Source organism: Rhinatrema bivittatum, chromosome 4 (genome assembly GCF_901001135.1).
Source record: "Rhinatrema bivittatum chromosome 4, aRhiBiv1.1, whole genome shotgun sequence".
Taxonomy (NCBI): Eukaryota; Metazoa; Chordata; class Amphibia; order Gymnophiona; family Rhinatrematidae; genus Rhinatrema; species Rhinatrema bivittatum.
Window position 1 is genome coordinate 254685832 of NC_042618.1, and position 22655 is coordinate 254708486.

At 41.6% G+C, this 22655-nt stretch overlaps 1 protein-coding gene across 5 annotated transcripts in view; it reads left to right on the forward strand.

Moving 5' to 3' along the window:
- The window catches only part of WNT7B (Wnt family member 7B), a 574266-nt gene that overhangs the window by 319762 nt on the left and 231849 nt on the right, over positions 1-22655 (forward strand). For all 5 annotated transcript variants that reach the window (XR_003856461.1, XM_029600053.1, XM_029600051.1 and 2 more), the window contains one exon: positions 5109-5335. Coding sequence is in view for 4 of the 5 variants with exons in the window: in XM_029600053.1 (XP_029455913.1) it covers positions 5109-5335 (227 nt within the window). In the remaining variant the exon portion in view is untranslated. The remainder of the gene's footprint in view (positions 1-5108; positions 5336-22655) is intronic.

Genomic DNA, 22655 nt, shown 5'->3' on the forward strand with positions numbered 1-22655 from the left:
GATTGTGCAGATGCCTGTATCTCGGCATTCGCTCTGAGCCCCCAGTTGCCTTCACCGGCTTTGCTGGCACAGTGCATAACGGCTTGAAGTACTGCTACAGAGGGGGTCGCAGACATGTAAGACCGACCAGAACGGGACATACGGCATTTTCTTGCAGAGAAAACATCTATAAAGGATAAAAATGAAAAGAGTTCAAGTATTTTTTCAGCACATAAATGCTAAAAGTACAGATATATGTTTTGTTTTCACCATTGAATGAGATCACTTCTAGTGTGTGTTATGCTTTTAAGAGTACCTCACAAATAATAATGAATTCCATGGGATGATACAGATCTATCCTGATTTTAATATAAAAATCTTCTGCTTTCATATGATTTTTGAAAAGATCAATACAATCTAATTTTTAAGGCTGGTTTCTGTTTATCTCCTTAAGTGATATCATTTTGAATCTTTTCTTGCACAATTCTTTAAAGAGATGTGAGAAATCAATGCATAATATTTCATGTATAGGACTAGTAAAAATGCACAGTGTTTGCTATAACATTATTTTTGGCTTTAATGCTTTCAATGGCAATTTTTACATAAATTTGTACATGGCTCCTAATATGCTTGCATATTTCTGTATCTGCTTCATAATATGGATTTATGAGGAAAAGAAAAAACAATGCTTTCTCTTTTACTTGTATCACAATACTATTGGAATCTCCTAGAGATATCAGCAGCTTAATGGTGGCTTTTTGCAGTTAAACAGATGCATAGAATAATGAATGAGAAAAAGCTCAGAATTCCTATTCCATCTCCATATTTTCCACACCTAGTGCAATACCACACAGAACCTTCTTTGTCCCTCACTTCACTAATACTTCCTCATCCTTTGTTTTTGTTTTATCCCTTATTGAATTCCATTAACCTGTGTGCAGTCACCACCTCTACTGCAAGATAATTCCATGCATTTGATGCTGCTAGTGGCTCCTTTCTCCACCTTCAAACCCTTCCCCTTAATGCTCATCATAATCTGTAAAATAAAATATGCAAAATAAAAATATGCATGCACCTAGGGCTTTTACAAGTTAAGAAGGCAATACATTTAACAAATAAGTAAATAGTAGGATTTTTATGATAAATTTCTGATGCGGTTAATGAACCATTTATTGTCTACTGGCATCAATAATATCCCTCAAAGAATGAACAATAGATCAAAGATGTTTTCTTTGATCTATTGTTCATTCTTTGGTTTAAATACAACTGTAAAGAATTCTCACCTTATCAGTCAGTCATTCTCACCTTATCAGTCATCAAAATCAAGGGGGCAATTGACTGCCTAGGAATTAAGTGGGCACGTAATTTTTACTTATGAGATTTGAACAAATTTTCAAAGGGAAATGATTTGAAGATTTCTGCAGTTTCTTGGTATGTGCTGTCACTTGCACCTGCTTTTTGTGGGGGTAGAAATTTGCTGAAAAATTATATGCATAGATTTGAAAATGCAATTAACGCATGCACTTTTACCAAACACAGAAGAGTCCTTGAGAGAGATGACAAGGGCTGCAGTTAGTGGTTTAATTACACAGAAATATCCATATACATATTTATCTTCTAAAATTCATATTTGTTATAGAAACATTTTTTTAAAAAACAACATTTTGAAAACCACTTACTACTAAAATTTGTCTATATTCATCTATATTGTCAGGATAGAAGATTTGTTGTAGAGAGCAAATTACCCAGGTAATGAATATTTATGCTGATAAAATGGCATGACTGAAAATGGCTCTCTTCCAGTGTAGTTAGAAGTGTGTGTGTGTGTGTGTGTGTGTGTATGTGTTGGGGGGTTACATAGGGTGCTTACGTTTGGTTGCATTCAAAAGAGGTCTTCATGTTGGCATGTTTATGTTGGGAAGGAAGATGAAGTGAATTTGTTCCATTTTCAAATGCATGCATTCTAACTTGCTCCGCCCTTGCTTCCCCCCACCCACTACCCACAATGAAAACTGGTGCAAAGGCCATAGACACCCTTTTAAATGTGAATTTTAAAAACCTTATGTATGCATTAATTAGGGGATGCGCTCATGCGCCAATCAGACTTTAAATCCTGCCGAGATACATGTGTAATGTATCTCCTGTAGCACACACATCTCGGACGTTCTCAAAGAAGGGCAGAATGTGGACGGAGTATTATCGGGGCATGGGCATTTTTGGACGTGAACCTAAGATGTGTGTTTAAATATTTACACAATTCAAGTGCGCCAAGGTCCCCTGCCGCATAACTTTACTTCTGCTATGGATAACATGTAAATTAAAAAATAAACAAAAATAGGCAGAACTGTGGGGTTTTAAGGGTCGTGGTTAACTGGGGGGAGTGAAAGCTATTAAACTAGGGGGTTTGGAGGACCTATCTCTGAACTGGGTGAACTGGTAAAACTGGGAATAGCCTTGGTGCATGTCCCTTTTAAAATCCCCTAACCTATGCGGTAGAAACAGCATTTGCACACATGTGCATGCAGCCTGGCTATTTTATAACGTGCAGGCATATGCTCATGATTGTTATAAAATTGTTGCATCCCTGGGTGCAGACCGATGTATGCTTGCCAATGTGCACCTGTGCGCTGGTTTGAAAGTTACCGTCGCTATATGTGCTCTTTCCATTTCCTAATTCTCAAAGGCAAACAACAGCAGTACGTTTTCTTAGGAAATTTTCAGAACATACATGCTGAAAGGATCTGTGCAATTTGCAACCATGTAGACTCTTTGAAAATTTCCCCCTTAATAAGTGGGATCAGTAAGCCATAATAAATATTGGCATTTAATACTGGCCTTCTTACTTATAGTACTAAACAACAGGGACCTGGTCTCATTTTTAACGACATAGGCAATGTCAACGAAATTTCCTATTTTGTTTCTAAACTGAAAAGATACAAAAATTCATTTTTTTTTTAAATTTTTCATTTAGTGTGCAGTGCACTATTTTGATTTAGTGTACACTACGGGGTAGATTTTATAAATCTACGCCCATGCGTACTTTTGTTCGCGTAACAGGCGCGAACAAAAGTACGTGAGATTTTATAAGATACGCGCGTAGCCGCGCGTATCTTATAAAATCCGAGGTCGGCGTGCGCAAGGGGGTGCACATTTGTGCACCTTGCGCGCGCCGAGCCCTGCGCACGCTGCCCGTTCCCTCCACCCCGCACCTTGCCCTCCCTTCCCCTACCTAACCCACCCCCCCGGCCCTATCTAAACCCCCCCTACCTGTGTTTTAAAAGTTACACCTGCCAGAAGCCAGACCCATTTCGGATGCCTCGGCCATGCCCCCGAAACGCCCCTGGGCCGGCACCACGCTCCCGACACGCCCCCAGAATGCCCTGAATGACGCGTTGGCCCCGACACGCCCCCCCAACATGCCCCCCGACACGGGGGTGTCGGGGGGCGTGTTGGGGGGGGCTGAGCCTATGCAAAATAGGCTCGGTGTGCGCAGGGGGGGGGTTTAAAAGGGTTACGCGCATAACTTATGCGCGTAACCCTTTTAAAATCCGGCTGTATTTGAATTAGTGTGTACTATTACAAGTCACATAATATGCACTACCTCAAATACTAGTGGTCATTAAAAGCACTCGGCCGGATTTTCAAAAGGTTACGCACATAAATCTGGAGGATTTATACATGTAACTGGTCATATGCGCACCAGGCCTATTTTAAAACGCCCTGCGATGCACGTAAAGCCCCGGGACACGTGCAAGTCTCGGGGCTTGCAAAAAGGGGCGGGGAGGGGGCAGGGCGGTCTAGGGGAAGGGAGGGGGCAGGGCAGGGGCAGAGGGGACCGGCACAGCAGCCATTTGCCGCTATGCTGGAGATTGCGCGCCGGCAGTCAGCCAGCGTGCGCAACTTACTTCAGCCCCAGGGCTGAAGTAAGTTTTAGAACAAAAGACATAAATGGAAAAAGGTAGGGGGGAAAGGGCGAGGGCGATAGGGGAAGGGAAAGGAAGCTGAAGTGGCGGATAGGGAAGTTCCCTCCGAGGGAGGGAATGGGGGAAGGCAGCTTGGCTTGGCCCCCAATTTTATAACTTGCGCGCATGCTGGGTACCGCGTGCACATGTGCGCTTGCGCATACCTCTTAAAATCTACCCCACTTTGCGCACCAAAACTGGGAAATTCACACATGACTTAGCTCAGTGTGCTGCACGGATTCTAAAAATCACACGAGTACATGTGTATCTCCTGGTACGTGCACAAATTAAAAGTTTCAAAAAACCGACGGGGTCTGGATGGAGCATGGGCAGAGCATGGGCAGGCAGGGTCTGTTACATGTGTGTGTAAATATTTATGCACACAAACGCACGCCGGGGTCTCCTACCATGTAACTTATTCTGCAATGAATGGCATGTAAATAATAAAATAAATAACAAAATCTAGGCTAGTCAGTGGGGTTTTAAGGGTCGGGGCTAACAGGGTAAAAAGGAGGCAAGTTAACTAGGAAGTTTAGGGAGTCCTCTCCTTTACTGGGCCAAACTGGGAATGAACTGGGGAAACAGCAATTGCGCTGTCATACACATCTACTAAAATCCCCCCCACTTACACACCTGAGGCAGCATTTGCATGCATATGTGCACATCAATATAAAGTTGTATGCACATATAGCCAATTTTATAATAAGTGTGCATATACGCACATGTGTTATAAAATAGCGAATATATGTGTGCGAGCTGGAAAACACTTGCACATGTGCGCACGCATGCAGGTCTTAAAATTCACCTCATAATGTGCAGTAAATAAAAATAGCCTGTACTAACTCAAAAGATGCATACTAACCAAAAAATTTAAAAAACGAAAAAAACCCTAATGAAACAAAAAAAAAATAAGAGAAAAACCAAAATGAAACAAACCAAACCAAAAGTTTTATCGATGCACATCCTTACTAAGCAAGCTTCTGTAACAGACACATAACAACACATGCAAATGATTAACTACATTAGCCAAGATTATCACCTGTGTTCTTAATTTAAAAAAAAAAAATGCTTAACGCCCAGGTAAGAGTTAGATAAATTCCATTTTATTGTGAAGCAATCAGACAGCAACCGTCCAGTTCTGATATCTCATTTTATTCTTTTCTTTAGAGCTTTGTCATCTGTTGTAGCTTTGGGAGCAAACATAATCTGCAACAAAATACCAGGGTTGGCTCCTCCGCAACGAGCAATCTGCCAGAGCCGCCCTGATGCCATCATAGTGATTGGAGAAGGGGCACAGATGGGAATCAATGAATGCCAATATCAGTTCCGGTATGGCAGGTGGAATTGCTCAGCACTTGGAGAGAGAACAGTCTTTGGACAAGAGCTTCGAGTAGGTAAGGGATTCTCTGCAATATAATTAATTAGTGGGACTGCTTGTCATTCAGTTTCCCCACTGCAGTTTTAGTAGATTGGTTACATATATTAAAGAGCTGCTGCTCTCCTCGCAGTTAATATTATTTTCTCATGTTTGCTATCATTTGAAGGCATTTCGAAGTCTCAGATTATAAACAGAGATAAATATTCATAGGACGTGTGGCTATATATCAATGTTTAAATATGGAACAGTGATTTTAGGGAGCATTTAATACCTATTAGGTACAAGTAGCAAAGAAAATCTGCTATTGCATCAAATAGTTTCATGTCAGAAGTATTGTAACAGATGTTTTATTCTTGCAATACATGCCAAACGAAAGAAGCTTACAGCATACATAAACCTCCATAAACATAATTAAGCAATAACAACATAAGAAGTGCCATGCCAGGTCAGACCAAGGTCCATCGAACCCAGCATCCTGTCTCCAACAGTGGCCAGTCCGGATCACATGAACCTGGCAGATCCCCAATAGTTGATCTATTTCTTGTATCTCACTCCCAGGGATAAGTGCTGGCTTCCCCACATCTACCTGTTTCATTTATGGATTTTTCCTTCATAAATTTGTCCAATCCTCTTTTGAACCCCACTATGTTAGTTGCCTTGACCATGTCCTCTGGCAACAGATTGCATAGCTTGATTGTACTTTGAGTGAAAAGATGATTTTTTTTTATATCTGCCAGAGTGCACTTCAATTTGAATACAATTAAAAAATATATTTCCCCAATAAACTTAAATTGCCACAAAAAATAATAAACAATTTTATTATTCTTCCTTATAGTGTCAGTACAATTATAAAATGAGAATGAATTATGAGTGTTAAAAATTTAGAATGTAACCTATGTTGAGGAACAACTTTAGAAATCTATCTATAAAATAAGCAAACAATGGAGATTACACCAGAGATGTGGAAGTGGTACTAATCATGTAGGACCAGATTTTTAAATTAATGCGTGGGCGTACATTTGTTCGCGCAACCCGGCACGAACAAATCTAAGCCTGATTTTATAACATGAGCATGCAGTCGCGCCATGCTATAAAGTCCGGGGTTGGCGCGTGCAAGGGGGTGCATACTTGTGCACCTTGCGTGTGCTGAGCCCAAGGGGAGCCCCGATGGCTTTCCCCGTTCCCTCCAAGGCCGCTCCAAAATTGGAGCGGCCTTGGAGGGAAATTTTTTTGCGATCCACCCACCTTCCCCTCCCTTCCCCTATCAAGCCCCCCCACCTTTTATTTCTGAAGTTATGCCTGCCCGAGGTAGGCGTAACTTGCACGCACCGGCTCGCCATCCTCTGGCACATGCTGCTGTGCTGGAGGACTCAGGACCACCCCCCAGACCGCCCCCGAACTTCCGCCATGCCCCCGGACCGTCCCCTGACCCCCAGACCCACCCCTTCCCATCCCTTTTTTGAAGCCACGGGACATACGCGCGTCCTGGGGCTTGTGCGCGCCACCGAGCCTATGCAAGATAGGCTCGGTGCACGCAGGGGCAGCTTTTCGGGGGTTACACGCGTATCTTACATGTGTAACCCTTTGAAAATCTGCCCCATACTGTTTAATGGCACACTATAAAAACTTCCAGTTAGGTAATATGATATTTGGGGCATGGTAACATTATTCTGTCAGTTAACATATTTGTATGAAATTCACACTCTATATTTTAAAGTGTTTCTATTTTGTAATACTGATAATACATAGAAAGTTATCAACTTTATATAAAAATTTCACATTCATTATGCCATTTCCTCTATAGATTAGGACTGTGTATTTGTTTTAAACAATTGTGATTTCAAAACAAGTACACAGATTTTTTGGTTCACTACGAACAGAAAGAACTGAATATCAACTTAGTCAAAATATCCAAACAATTCTGGATATTTTCACATACAGCAGTTTAAAAAAGAAAAAACAAAAAAAAGCAGAACACCCCTGGCCTTCCCTGACCCCTGCTTACCTCTTCCATAGAATCTTCAAGATAGAAAGGGAAGGAGTAATCCGGGAATCCCTAGTTGCTCCTGCCATGCTGATTCCTGCTTGTGCAAGATATTGGCCGGTCATGTGTCAGGTACCATTTTGTGTACAACCAAAAACAGAAAGGTACAGGCCAGCCCTGGTACCATTTCATTTTATGACTGTATGCTTTGTCGCGGGGCAAGCTGGCACCATTGTTCAACAGAGGCAGTGGGGAAAGTGTAACTTTGAATCACTTCTACCCCCTTCTACACTGAAGATCCCGCAGAAGGGATAAATATGGACTGGGAAGTTCCAGGATCAGTTGCAGGGCAGGGCAGTGCAGGGGCCGAAGAGTTCCTGGCTCATTTGCAGCACCAGTAGCAGTGTTAGCATGGGGGAGGGGGGTAGAGGGGCTGAGGGCCCGAGGAAGGCCCTGTTTCTGGTCCTTTTTCAAATTTTTTTTTCTTTTTTAATTAAATGCTTATTTTGTTTTCAAATTAAATAAATGAAAATAAACCTGAAACAAGTCAAAATCTGAATATCTCTACCTCACCTCCCTCCTCCCCTGAAATGAAAAAAAATGAAATACAAATTTATGTGGTTCACATCCTTAATATAGATAAAATCCAACAAGACCCTGAACAATGAGCCTATAAACTAAAGCTAAGTATATATACTTAAACCATTTAACATGTGCTAAAAAGAATGCACTTTGCACTAAAAGTATATCCTACATGCTAAAATAATCTAAAAAGATAATACCATGTATGTGCTAAATTTAGCTTGAACAAGCCTGTAAATGATGGAACATTATATGCAAATTGGAGTTTAGCAAGTATGCTAAACAGCACAGTATGCTTTCCTCTACATGTTATTTAGCATGCACTCACTAACTCCTAATTTGAATGCCTGTTATGGAGCAGATGTTAACTTTTGGAAGACAATTAGCCCAGGGAGCCATTTTTATACAGTTGTGCAGAAAGGGAGCTGAGTCATGAGGGAAAGAAAACTGAGCATGCTCAGTTTGCCATGGCCATGCTATTTAATGTTCTCACGCTATGTTATAATTCAGTTGGTATCATTTTGATGTTATACATACTTGTACAAGGTCCCCAGTATGGAGGTAATGTTCTTGCTAAAAGTTAGTGCATAACCCATAAAGGGAAACATTTTATCACTTCCCACATTGGTGCAAAGTCTGTGGGTACTTTTTACTTGCAGATTTAAAACAAATTTTCAAAGGGAAAGTGCATTGATGCTTTCTCTTTGAGTTCATTCTTTTTATTGAATTATATTAACATGTCTTTACAATCAAAAATAAAAATAACAAAAAGAAAAGTAGTTAAAATAAATAAAATTCAGGAGAATACAAATGCGTGCATGTTATAAAATTGGCACGTCCATGTGCGTGGCAGGAACTGCACGCACATGGACGCACGTGTGCTCCTTTTAAAATCTACCCCATAATGTTCCACCAAAAAGTGCAATTCAGCACACCACTATCCTTCCAATTGCTACTGTAAGTACATTTGAAACATATGTGCTAGAAGAATATCCAACAACTTACACTGACTAGAAGTAAGCATGTCATGAATGGCATACGAACGGAAAATGATTATTTTACAGGCTATGGGCTGGCGAATAGGTACAATTCTAGTAACAAGTTAACAATGCCAACATATGCTAGAGGCTCACAATCCTGTCCTACACAATCTAACCAGTATCCATGCTATCTAGTGTAGTAAAAAATATAAAATCTGAGTGGGACTTGCCGAAAGCAATAATCCCATTGACTGTGTCCAAGACCTCTTTCAATTAAGGAGCCCGGGTTTTATCAATAACTCCTTTTCTCACACTGCCTCCAACCCTAAACACTGAAAGGAAAAAGTAGTATGAAACTCCGTCTAAAATAAGGAAGCCTCATGACCCTGGGAGTAAAATTTATGACATAGAGCATAAAGCTCTGGCTTATCAGCCAAAGCATCCATGACAGGGACAGCCTGCTTTATGCAATGACACAATTGAAGCCACTTATATTGCTAACACAATGGTAACTGATAAATTTTCACCAACTCCTCAAAGGATAACAATTGATTACAATCCATTATCTGCTGAAGAGACAAATTCCCATTTGCCTGCCACATAGACCAACTAATTACTTTCTTATTAATGAGAAGATATGGACTTTATCATAATGGAGAGTGCGTATTAAAATTCCATTGACTCTCCAATGATTTATCTAATGTGCATAAAGAGAAACAAGTGGCATTCAAGGTTTTCTTTGAAAATGATCCCCAGAAAACTACTTACACAGATTTACACCTGCTAATTTGTTTGGGTAACTTTTCTGAGAAACAAGATGCATTTAGAGGTAGATATTCAAACAAATCCAGGTAACTGAGTTAGCGAATAAGATTTATCTGGGTAACTTGCATGGGATATTCAGCAGCTTAGCTATGTAATTGCTATCACAGTACTTGTGCTATGCTATGCTGCTGAATATACTTGAATAAGTTGCTAGTTAGCTTGGTAAGTTTTATCCAGCTAACTTTGGAGCTGCTATTGACAGGTCTAACTTATCCAGTAGACTTAACCAGATAAATCAAAATATCAGTACTTATCCGGCTAAGTTAACAAGATAAATAACTCCTCTTTGTCATGCCCACATCACGCCCACCACCTATCTGGCTAAATACTAATCTGGTAAGTGGCAGCCACTGAATGGGACTGGATATTTGGCTGCAGTCACTTAGCTAGCTAGCTAGGTCCCAACTTATCTGGCTAAGTAGCATTGAAAATTTTTAAACAGAAGTATGAACATAATTCCAAACTCTGCCTACAAGAACACCTCTTTATACTGTGGGTAAATGTGCACATAGGAAGGCCCTAAGCACATGCTTTAACTGCAATGTTTTAAAAGTATATTTTCACAGGTAAAGCACTATAATGCCCATGTAAATGGATTATAAAATTACGCTCCCCTGGCATTTTAGCATACACATTAAAATTTCAATGAAGCAAATGCTATCATTTTTTTAGTGCAAGTTTTCATGCAGGGATAAGTAACTATGGTCCTAGAGTGCAACAAACAGGTCTGGTTTTCAGGATATCCTCGATGAATATGTATGAGATTAAGTTGTATGCAATGCCTCTATTTTATGAAAATATATCTCATGCATATTCATTATGGATATCCTGAAAACCAGAACTATTTGTGGCACTTCAGGAAGAAATTTGTCTATCCCTGGTTAGTGCAGAAATCAAAAAATGTGAAATAAAGACATAGAAACAAAATCCTTAATGTCAGGGAAACTCAGCAACTGCTGTGCACCCTCTGCAAGTAATCCAAAATTCAGCAGCAAGAATTTTGACTAGAATACGGCTTCCAACTCTAATCCACAATTTAGTCCACAAAGACTATTCGATATGGCTTTATGCATCTCTTCAAATCTACAAACCGACCAAACAACTAAGATCTTCGACAAAATATCTTCTAGAAGTCCCAGCACTAAAACTTGCCAGGCTAGACATTACTTGCAAGAAAGCCTTTTCAGTCATAGGCCCACTTCTATGGAACTCGAACCCTGATGCCCTTCACGATATCTCCTGCATCAAAATGTTTAAAAAAGCACTCGAGACATTCCTCTTCAGCAAGGTATTTAAATTAACCTAGATATTTTTCCAGCACACTGAATAGTTTTAAATGGTACATTTTCTATGGGGCCGATATTCAACCGGAAGATAGCCAGATAAGTAGGACTTATCCAACTATCTAGCGGCCACTGAATATCCGCTTATGTTTGGTGGCTGCTAGATAGCTAGATAAATCACTTATCCAGTTATCTAGTTAGCTGAATAAAAGGTGGGTGGGTAATAAGCGGATCGGGGTGACGCTATTTAGCCAGATAAGTTATCCAACTAAGGGCATCATTTTCTAAGCGACTCGCATGCGATAAGGGACCTTTCGCACGCGAAAAGTCCCTTATTGCGTGCGATACCAGGATGGGTGTGGAGTCGGGGCAGTCGGCCCCGGAAGAGGAGGAGATGGGGCGTCACCGGGGCCGACTCTACGCCGACGCCGCGGACAGCGAAAAGGTAAGGCCCTTTTCGCGTCCTATTTCGCTCCCAATAGCTACACCTCCTATGGTGGCGCTATTGGGTGCGAAACCGGCAGCGATCGCACTGCGACGGTGTGATTGCTGTCGGCTAGCACAGGCCCGCCCCCCGTTTCGGCCCCCCGCCCCTCATTTCCTAAAGTATCGCAGGCCTGCGATACTTTAGAAAATGAGGCCCTAAGTAGTGATATTCAGCCTTAGACATGCTCAATAGCAGGTCTAAACGTAGACAGATAAGACTTACCCATCTAACTAGCGATTTTAATAGGAATAGTCAGTCACATAGCCTTGTGGCTGAATATCACATCTAAGTCAGCTGGATATAGCTACCTGGCTAACTTAGATACAGGACTTGCCATTCAATATTGACCCCCTATACCTTTTTGTTCTTTTCAAATTGTATTATATTTTGTTCAGTATTCTTTCTTGTTTTTATTATAAATGTTTTAATCCTGTAATCCATCTCGGGCCAAAATTGTAGAGTGCGGATTAAAAATGTTATAAAATAAATAAATAAATAGATAGATGTAAAATTTTTCTTGTGAAGAAGCAGAGGGTGGTTACCTTAAGGGCAGCCTTCCTTCTTAGGATTCCTTGTAAGTATGTGATAAAGATCCAGGGGAATAAATACATTTTCTTCAACCCAATACAGTTGGAAGGGTTCTTACAGAATAAAGATATTCCATTTCCTGTCCCATACATTAGGACTGGCCTTAATATGTAGTTTGTCTGTTTCTTCATAAATTGTCTTTATTTGACTCTTCATCTGATCTGCTGAACAGCATATTTGAGTTTTTTTGTAGTTTTTACTTTATTTTTTTTATTTTGCATTATTTACTATATATTGCTGTGTGTTGCTTTTTATCATCATTTCTTGATTTGAATTTTGAAAATTAAATAATGTTTTTTAAAAAAAAATCATTTATATACATTATAGGATAAATCCCATTTAAGTTTTAGGCTAAGATTTGACTGTGGCAGTGGTCAAAAAAGCAATTATAGGCAATATAAGGAAAGTAATGAAAAATAAACCAGAGGATATCATAATATTTCTGTAATGATCCATGGTGTGACTGTACCTTGAGTACTGTATGCAGTTCTGATTGCCCCATCTTAAAAAATATAGAGGAACTAGTAAAGGTACAGAGAATGGTGATCAAAATGATAAAGGGAATGGAACAGATTCCTTATGAGGAAAGAATAAATAAATGAGGGCTCTTCAATCTGGAGGAGATATGATAGTTCTCTAAAATTTTGAGTGGGATAGAATGGATAAAGAAGCAATTATTTACTTTTTCAAGGGGACACTCCATGAAGCTAATAGGTAGCACGTTGAAAACAAATTGGAGAAATACTTTTTTCACTCAGTGCACAATTAAAGCGTGGACTTTTTTTTTTACTAGAGGATATTGTGAAAGCAATTAGCATAGCTGGGTTTTAAAAGGGTTTAGATAAGTTCCTGGAGGAAAAGTCTATAAAGCTTTATTAGTTATATAGACTTAGGAAAGCCATTGCTTAGCCCTGGTTATAGGCAAGATAGATTAGTTCTAGTATTTGGGATTCTGCTGGTATTTGTGACCTGGATTGGCCACTGTCGGAGACAGGATGCTGAGCTGGATGGACATTTGGTCTGATCTAGTTTGGCATTTTACATGTTTCTTATTTATTTTCTGAGATATCTATAGCTCTTGAATGTTAAAGCATTTTGTATTCAGGCAGCATCCTTCTGCTCAAGGATCTGTCATTATACATAAGATTATTTTTTTAAAAGACATTCCAGAAGGCATTTATATCAACAGTACGCATAGATTCATTGAGAGAAAGAGCAAAACTGAAATATGTACAATAGTTTGCACATGTAGGGAATAAAGTGATGACTCCACATGGAAGCCTCAAGTGCAAGATCAAAAGGTCTTTCCTCAAAGTGTCATCAATGGAATCCCACTTTGGATTGCTTTAATTATATATGTATTGGCACTAAAAATATTTCTGGGATCTTGCACGGAATGTTTTCTTTCTAAAGGCACCTGGCAACAATTTACTGGAAAATTTAACAGTTGGAATTGTTGGATTTCCCCAAGGAAACTAAGGAATGTCATTTGTAATTGCTATCACAGTACATGTGCATAAGGAGGTTTGGTGCACTGTCCATTTTGGCCCTAACTGCATGAAAAACCTGGGACATGAGTGAACTGAAGTTGGTGTTTTAAGTTTTGTAACATTTTTACTCTCAGTAAAAACAACAGAGTAATCCATAACACACACTTTTGCGCAGTCTGGCAGGACTATGGTCTTTGATTCAGAAGAGCTCAGGATTGGAATAGTTAATAAGGGTGTGATAAGTGAGGTTTCTACAAGGCCAGTGCAAAATTGTTTGGCTCTCTAGGTGAACTCTCCCACAACTTACCTCTAGCACAGCGCTCCCTCCTACTGACAACAGTGGTTCCAGAGCAGTTCTCCCTTTTTTGGTGGTGTTAGCTCTGCCACTGCACCTCTCTAGGCTTTGTGCTGGCAGAATTTTGCTGCCCCCAAAACCTTGGTGCTCTAGGCAACTGCTAAGGCCTGGATTCATCATTCTACCGCAGAATGATGAATCCTGCGAAAACAGGGGGTGGGGGCGAAGGGGGGACGGGCCTGCAAAAGCTGGCACCCTTCGTACCACCGCAGTGTCTTACCTGCCGGCTTTTGCATCCATTAGCGCCGCCTTCAAAGTGGTGCTATTCGGCATGCTACTGGCGACGATAAGGTTACTAGCCTTATCGCCGCCAGCGAAGACATCGCCGAGTCCGCACCCTTGCCGCCCCGACTCCACCCCTTGCCTTTCCGACTCCACCCCCAACTCTGCCCCCAGCATGCTATCGCATGCGATAAGTCTTTGAAAATTACCCCCTTAGTTTGCATAATGGGAGCACCGGCCCTAGAAATATGATACATTAGTCGGTATAACAAATATTTTTCTGAAGTTCTGACTCAAAACAATTCTGGTTTTAGTCATTGTTATTAGTTTCTTGTTTTTGTGAGAATGGAACATCAATTGTTTGATCCAAACACATATTTGTATGCAAAGAGAAAGAACTGTACACATTTAAAACTAAAAAGGCAATTTTCAAACCTATTTTTTTTGGTAAATACAGAAAATTCTGTAAACACTGAAAATCTGAGTAAAATCTAGGAGGTTGATATTCAAAACACCACTAAGCTGGATATGAACTACTTAGCCAGATAGGTAGCTCTGCTGAATATCCAGCAAGGATCAGCAGGCACCACTTCTCCAGCTTAGTAGGGATGTGAATCGGACTTCGGACGATTGAAAATATCATCGATATTTTCAAAATCGTCAGAAACTGAGGGCTCCCCTGAAACGATAGGAAAACCCCATAATATTGATCATGGGGGTTCTCTTATCGTTTTGGGGGAGGGCGGGAAAAACTGCACACAAAAATAACCCCTAAACCCACTCCGACCCTTTAAAACTAATTCCTTTGCTTCACCCACCCTCCCAACCCCCCCAAAAACATTTTACAGGTACCTGGTGGTCCAGTGGGGGTCCCGGGAGCGATCTCCCGCTCCCGGGCCGTCGGCTGCCACTAATCAAAATGGCGCCGATGGCCCTTTGCCCTTACCATGTGACAGGGTATCCGTGCCATTGGCTGGCCCCTGTCACATGGTAGGAGCACTGGATGGCCCACGCCATTTTTAAAGATGGCAACATTGTAGGTGGGATTATTTTTCCCTGTGTGTATAAGTTTGAACTTTTCCACATTAAATTTTACCTTCTATTCAGTTGCCCAGAGTTCTAATCTCTCAAGATTCTTCTGCAGTTCCTTGCAATCCAGTGTTGTTTTAACAACTTTGAATAGTTTTGTGTCATGTACAGATTTGATCACCTCACTTGTTTCCTTTTCCAGTTCATTTATGAATACTCTTATGTTAAACAGCACAGGTTCCAATACTGATCCCTGTGGTAATCCACTAATGACCTTTCTCTGTTTGGAAAACTGATCATTTAGTCTTATCCTCTGTTTCTTGACATTTAATCAGTTACCAATCCACAACAGAACATTGCCTCCTATCCCATGACTTTTTAATTTCTGGAGACTGTCATAAGGGACTTTGCCAAATGCCTTTTGAAAATCCAAATACACCATGGGGCAGATTTTCAAAGGGTTACACGCGAAACATATACACGTAACCCCCGAAAAGCTGCCCCAAGCTGCCCCTGCGCGCGCTGAGCCTATCTTGCATTGGCTCGGTGGTGCACACAAGCCCTGGGACGCGCGTATGTCCCGGGGCTTCGAAAAAGGGGCAGGAAGTGGGTGGGTCTGGGGGGATGGCGGTGGTCCAGGGGTGGTCCCGAGTTCTCCAGCACAGCGGCCTGTGCTGGGGGATGGCACGCCGCGCGCGCAAGTTACGCCTGCCTTGGGCAGGCGTAACTTCTGAAATAAAGGTAGGGGGGATCTAGTTAGGGCTGGGGGGTGGGTTAGATAGGGGAAGGGAGGGGAAGGTGGGGGGGAGGAGTAGAAAAGTTCCCTCCAAGGCTATTCTGATTTCGGAGCAGCCTCGGAGGGAACGGAGGCAGCCTGCACGGTTCGGCACACGCAAGTTGCACAATTGTGCACCCCCTTGCGTGTGCCGACCCTGGATTTTATAACATGCGCGCGGTAGTGCGTGTATGTTATAAAATCGGGCATAGTTTTGTTTGCGTCGGGTTGCACGAACAAATCAGCACCCGCATGCAGGTTTAAAATCTGCCCCTATATCAATAAGCTCATTTCTATCTACATGTGACAGGCCCCCTAAATTGGGCCTTTGACTAGGATATGTCTTGGAAAGAGATTTTGGGTGGGAGAGCCCAAGGTTTCTTTTTGGAAAATTGGAGAAAATTATTGTGTGTAATACCAGTAAATCGTTATTAGATGGCATAGTAAATGATTTATAAAATCTGTGTATGTTATCCAATGGAAAAATTTCTAGAGGGAGTTAACAGTAGGGTTAGAAGATGAGGGAAGAAGATCCCCTAGGGAGAGTAATTTGGGAATATATAATGCCTGATTGAAGATTTGGCAGAAGGAATTTTAGAGGGTGCTGCCAGCAAGGCTGGTGAGCCCAGGTACCTCTTCTTATAGGAGAGGGTCCTGCAAGGACTTTCCTCCTCAAGGGGAAAGACTTGATGCTGAAGAGGTGTTTCCTTTCACAAGGAAAACAACTAGGAAACCTGGCCTGGATCTCAGAGGGGGAGCACAGGATGTGTTTAGCCTTAAAGCCATTGGAAGACCAAAAGAAGAGGTGGAAGCTGAAAAAAGTAGTAGGAAGTCCTTAGAAATTACCTAGAACACAGAGTTATTGGAACTCAGGAGAGATGGTACCCTGTGGTCCACAAGCAAGTACATAATGTAATTGAAATTATGTTAAGTGTTGCAAGGAGGTTGATATACCCTGGTTGATGGTGGTGTGAGATATTGTCCATCTGGGATTGAGAATTGAGGAGGGAATGTGAGTAACACATTTCTAAAGTAATAAGAGTGAGAAGCATTGTAGTGTTTTGCTGGGAGATTGGAATAACTCTCTTGGCTTTTGAATAACTTGTTGATAACTGTTTATTTGATACCTCTAAAGCTATTTCTTGGTGGTGAGTGCCTGTAAACTCTGATTAACTATGTAAACTTTACTATCCTCTACTGTCTTGTAAATATTTATTATGCTGGTCACCCCAGAAATAAAAGTTTGTTTGGAATATATCTTGGTATTGACATTATTTGGGGTACCAGTACAAATGATTCAGATAGTGAGGAGCAGGGTTCATAGAGGGAAGATCCAATGGAGAGTTTCCCTGGTTCAACTCAAGAAAAAGTTCTCTATCCCTTTTGTTTCTATTCCCAGATCCACTACACCATCTGCTTGACCCAAACTCCTTCTGAACCCTAAACCTGATAGACTACACTTGGCATTCACAGGTGGCAAAACCTCTCACATTTTATGTGCCCCATCTGAGAAAGAGTTGCACACATGTTTATATTCACCTTCAAAAAAATCTAAAAGATCAGTAAGGTATGTTGACTCTTCCCCATTAGGCAAGTCTATCTATATGGCCAGTGATGTGGAGGTCGATATTCAAAAGCCATTTAGATGGATAACTCACGTTATCCATCTAAATGGGTTATACGGCATATTTAGCCTCTTATTCAGCTAAATTATAGCTGGATATAAAAGGGGCATTTTGGGTATGTTCCGGCTTGGAAGCAGGTCTAAAGTTATCCGGCCTTGTGTGGCCATATAACATAATTACGGGCGGATTTTAAAAGCCCTGCTCGCGTAAATCCGGGCGGATTTACGCGAGCAGGGCCTTGCGAGCCGGCGCGCCTATTTTGCATAGGCCGCCGGCACGCGCAGAGCCCTGGGACGCGCGTAGGTCCCGGGGTTTTCTGAAGTGGGCGTATCGGGGGCATATTGGGGGTGGAGCCAGATGACGTGGTGTTTTGGGGGCGGGACGTGGCGTTTCGGGGGCGGGCCCGGGGGCATGGTTTCGGCCCAGGGTGTTTCAGGGGCATGGCCACGCCCTCCGGAACCGCCCCCGGGTCGAGTCTCGGCGCGCCAGCAGCCCGCTGGCGCGCGTGGATTTACGTCTCCCTCCGGGAGGCGTAAATCCATGGATAAAGATAGGGGGGGTTTAGATAGGGCAGGGGGGGTGGGTTAGGTAGGGGAAGGGAGGGGAAGGTGAGGGGAGGGCAAAAGAAAGTTCCCTCCGAGGCCGCTCCGATTTCGGAGCGGCCTCGGAGGGAACGGTGACAGGCTGCGCGGCTCGGCGCGCGCTGGCTGCCCAAAATCGGCAGCCTTGCGCGCGCCGATCCAGGATTTTAGAAGATATGCGCGGCTACGCGCGTATCTTATAAAATCCAGCGTACTTTTGTTTGCGCCTGGTGCGCAAACAAAAGTACGCGAACGCGCTTTTTTAAAAAATCTACCCCTTAACCGGCAATATGCAAAAGAATATAACCAGCTAAGTTACGCTTCTGTTTTGAAAAAAAAAAAAACAACTCACATCCCAAGCCTACAGGCCCTACCTATCCTCTCCCTCTCTCCCACATGAGTTACAAGTCTTTATGGGGCTGAACGTGCCACCCAGTCCCCAAAATGGCCCATTTCATGTTGAAAAAAAAAATTGCGGTCTAGAGTTCCCCTTCCCCCACACTCTGCTCTTACATCCACGTTTATTTTTTGTAAGTACATCTCACGGGCTTCAGATCCCCCCCTCTAATGCCCACCCAAACCCTTTCCCTTCTTTTGAATATAGCCTAAGGGGCGGATTTTAAATGCCCTGCGCGCGTAAATCTGCCCGGATTTACGCGCGCAGGGCCCTCGCCCCAGGACGCGCGTAAGTCCCGGGGTTTTTTAAAAGGGGCGGGAGGGGGCGTGTCGGGGGCGTGGCCGAATGACGCGGCATTTCGGGGGCGTGACGCAGCATTTTAGGGGTGGCGACACGGGCGTGGTTTTGGCCCGGGGGCGTGGCCGTGGCCTCCGGACCAGCCCCCGAGACCGGAACACGGATGGGGCAGCCGGCCGACACGCGCAGATTTACGTCTGCTTTTCGCAGGCGTAAATTGTGCGATAAAGGTAAGGGGGGGTTTAGATAGGGCCGGGGGGGTGGGTTAGGTAGGGGAAAGGAGGGGAAGGTGGAGGGAGGGCGAAGGAAAGTTCCCTCCGAGGCCGCTCCAGAATCGGAGCGGCCTCAGAGGGAACAGGCAGCGCGCGCTGGGCTCGGCGCGCGCAGGTTGCACAAATGTGCACCCCCTTGCACGCGCCAACCCCGGATTTTATAAGATACGCGCGGCTACGCGTGTATCTTATAAAATCCAGCGTACTTTTGTTTGCGCCTGGTGCGCAAACAAAAGTACGCGATCGAGCAATTTTTTAAAATCTACCCTTAAGTGTAAAGTTATATGGATAACCATAGCTGGGTAACTTTAAGCATAACTGTATATTCTTTTGAAAATCACCAGTTATGTATAAATTTATTCGGCTATGGTTAGTCAGATAACTTTAATCAGAGATATTCAGTGGGATGCTTCTCCCAATGAATATCCTGGACAAGTTATCCAGCTAACCTTAGCCGGAAAACCTGTCCACTAAATGGCCAAATGAATACTGGCCTCTTTGTTTTTAAGAATAGTTTCTACCATTTTGCCCAGCACTGATGTCAGACTCACTAGTCTATAGTTTCCTGGATTACCCATGGACTACTTTTTAAAAATGAATATCATAATGGCCAGTCTTCAGGTATTGTAGCTTTTTTAAATACTAGGTTACAGATTACTAGTAGTAGGTTTGCTATTTTATGTTTGCATTCTTTTAGGACTCTGGAGTGGATGCTGTCTGGTCCTGATGATTTGTTATTCTTTAATTTGTCAGTTTTATCTATTACATCCTCCATTATCACTGAGATTTCCTTTTGTTGCTCAGAATCATCACCATCAAAGAATGTATCAGGAGTGGGTATGTTCCTAATATTTTCCTCAAAAATGACAAAGGCTAAACATTCATTCAGTTTCTCTGCTATTTCTATGTTGTCATTGTGTAGCCCTTTTCCCCCTTGATCATCTAGTAGCTCAACTGACTCCCTCACATGACTTTTGCTTCAAATGTGCTTGAAAAAAGTTTTATTATTACTGTAGTTTTTGCTTCTCTAGCAATTTTCTCAAATTTTTCTTGGCCTGTCCTGCTACTGTTTTACATCTAACTTGCCAATGCTTATGCTCTTGCCTATTTTCTTCATTTGGGTCTGCTTTCCATTTTTTGAATAATGCCTTTTTGGCTAACTGCCTCTTTTACTTCACAATTGATCCATGCTGGCAGTCATTTGAGCTTCTCTCTACTTTTTTAATGCATGGAATACATTTTATATGGGCTTCCAAAGTGGTATTTTTAAACAATGTCCATGTCTCATGCAAACTTTTAACCTTGGCAACTGCTCCTTGTAGTTTATTCTAATATTCTCATTCTATCATAGTTTCCCTTTTTAAAGTTATATGCTACTACAGTATTTTTACTTAATGTTCCTCCTCCAGAGATTGTGTCAAATTTGATTGCATTATGACTGTTCTTGCTTAGCAACCCCACCACAGTTACTCCTTACATAGATTGTGTGTTCCACTGAAGTCTAAATCTAAAGTAGATGTCCCTCTCATCCATTCTAGGACCATCTGCTCCATGAAGCAGTCATTTATGATATCTAAAAACTTAACATCTTTAGCATGTCCAGTGAGACATTGTCCCAATCAATACTTGGATAATTGAAATCTTCCATTATTATATTGTTACCAAATTTATTTGCCTTTAAAATTTCAGCTAGCATTTCACAGTTTGTATCTTCATCTTAGGCATGTGGATGGTAGCATAAACTCACTGCTATAATCTTAATTGTCACATATGGCATTTCTGTCCATAAGGATCCACAGTGTATTTTGTTTGCTGCAGGATTTTATCATTCTTGACTAGATGCCATCTTTTAAATATAGTGCCACCCCCTCCACTAATTCAATTTGCCTTGTCACATTGATATAATTTATACCCTGGTATCACAGTGTCCCATTGTTTAGTTTCCTTTCGCCATGTCTCTGAAATGCCTATCATATCTATATCTAAAATGATATACCATACATTCTAATTCTCCATTCTAACTGTTCAGGCTTCTTAAATTTGAATACAAATATTTTAAAGTATGTTTTATTATTTGTATTTGTACTCACAACCAGCTTATTAGAGGAAGATACAGACATCCGTGCTATCTTTATCTACATTCTTCTGGGCTATTTCAACCTTAACCACATTCCACTATTCATTTATTTTAAAAACATTATATTCCACACATATCCACAGTTTGTGGCAGAGCACAACATAAACACACATAATATAAAAAAAAAGATACAAAAACAATGAAAAAAAAACCCCATACAATAGAGCTCCCACAAAAGCAAACCAAATGAGCAAAACATAAGACTGGAGAAAAAATAAGAGCAGCTCAAAATAAACAATAACCTGAAGCTGATGAAACCTGATTATCAAAGCCAGGGGCAACTAAAAGTAATCCTAGCTGAGTCAACTGAAAATTGTTAAGAAGTGCAAGGACCCAATTATAAATCAAAAGCTTCCTTAAAAAGAAATGCTTTTAAAGATTTTTTAAACTATTGGGTGCAGGTTATAATATGGAGTTGCTCAGGGAGTTTGTTCTAAAAAGAGGGTCCACAGAGAAAGTTCTGTCCTGAGATTCTGCCAAGTGAACATTCTATTGCGAGGGTATTTCCAGAAATCCTTGATGGGCAGATCTCAGGACATGGGTATACGCGTACAGGCTTAGGGTTAAATTGATCCAAGGCTCCAAGTTATTAGTTTTATGCTTAATCTGCCATTGGATTGGGAGCTTATGGAGTGAAAAGAGCACAGGAGTTATGTGGTGATGGATACTCGTTCCTTTTAATACCCCAGCTGCAAATGTTGGGCAACTCATAAAGTGAAAGACAAGATATACCACCTATCCTTTTATCCATTAAATCAGGAGGATGTCTGGTAGAAGCCTTCCCATTTTGGCTGTTTCCTTAATTGCGGATATTGTTAATTTGTCCCTTTAGGAGGGATGCTTGCCAGAATCATTAAAGATGGCTTCTGTTTGGCCGGTATTGAAGAGGGCAATAGGATGCATAAGTGATTTGACTAATTTTAGGCCTATATCAAACTTACCTAGCCTTGCAAAAATTAGTGAAATGTGCTCTGCAATAGGTAAATATTTGTATAAGTGACAATGATGTGTTAGTTCCCATCAATGTGGTTTTTGCTCTAAACATTGAAGTGAAACAATAACACCTGTTTTAGATGCATTATTAAGCATACAGGATAGTGGGAGGTCTATCATTATATTGATCTTGGATATATCATCTGTGTTTCACACTCTGTCACATTAGATTCTATTTCATAGATGACCTGTCATTGGGATAGGAGAAGTGGTGTTGCAGTGGTGTTCCTTCTATCTGTCTGAAAGGTCATTTCAGTAATGGTGAATGGAAAGATCTTGGCTACAGGTGTACCACAAGGTTCAGACTTATTGTTGATCATATTTAATCTTTATCTAGCCCCACTGGGGAAATTCACTTGGAGTTATTTACAAATTCTACATAGATGATATACAGTTCATTTTCCTGTAGCTGAGACAGATGCAACAAAATTTGA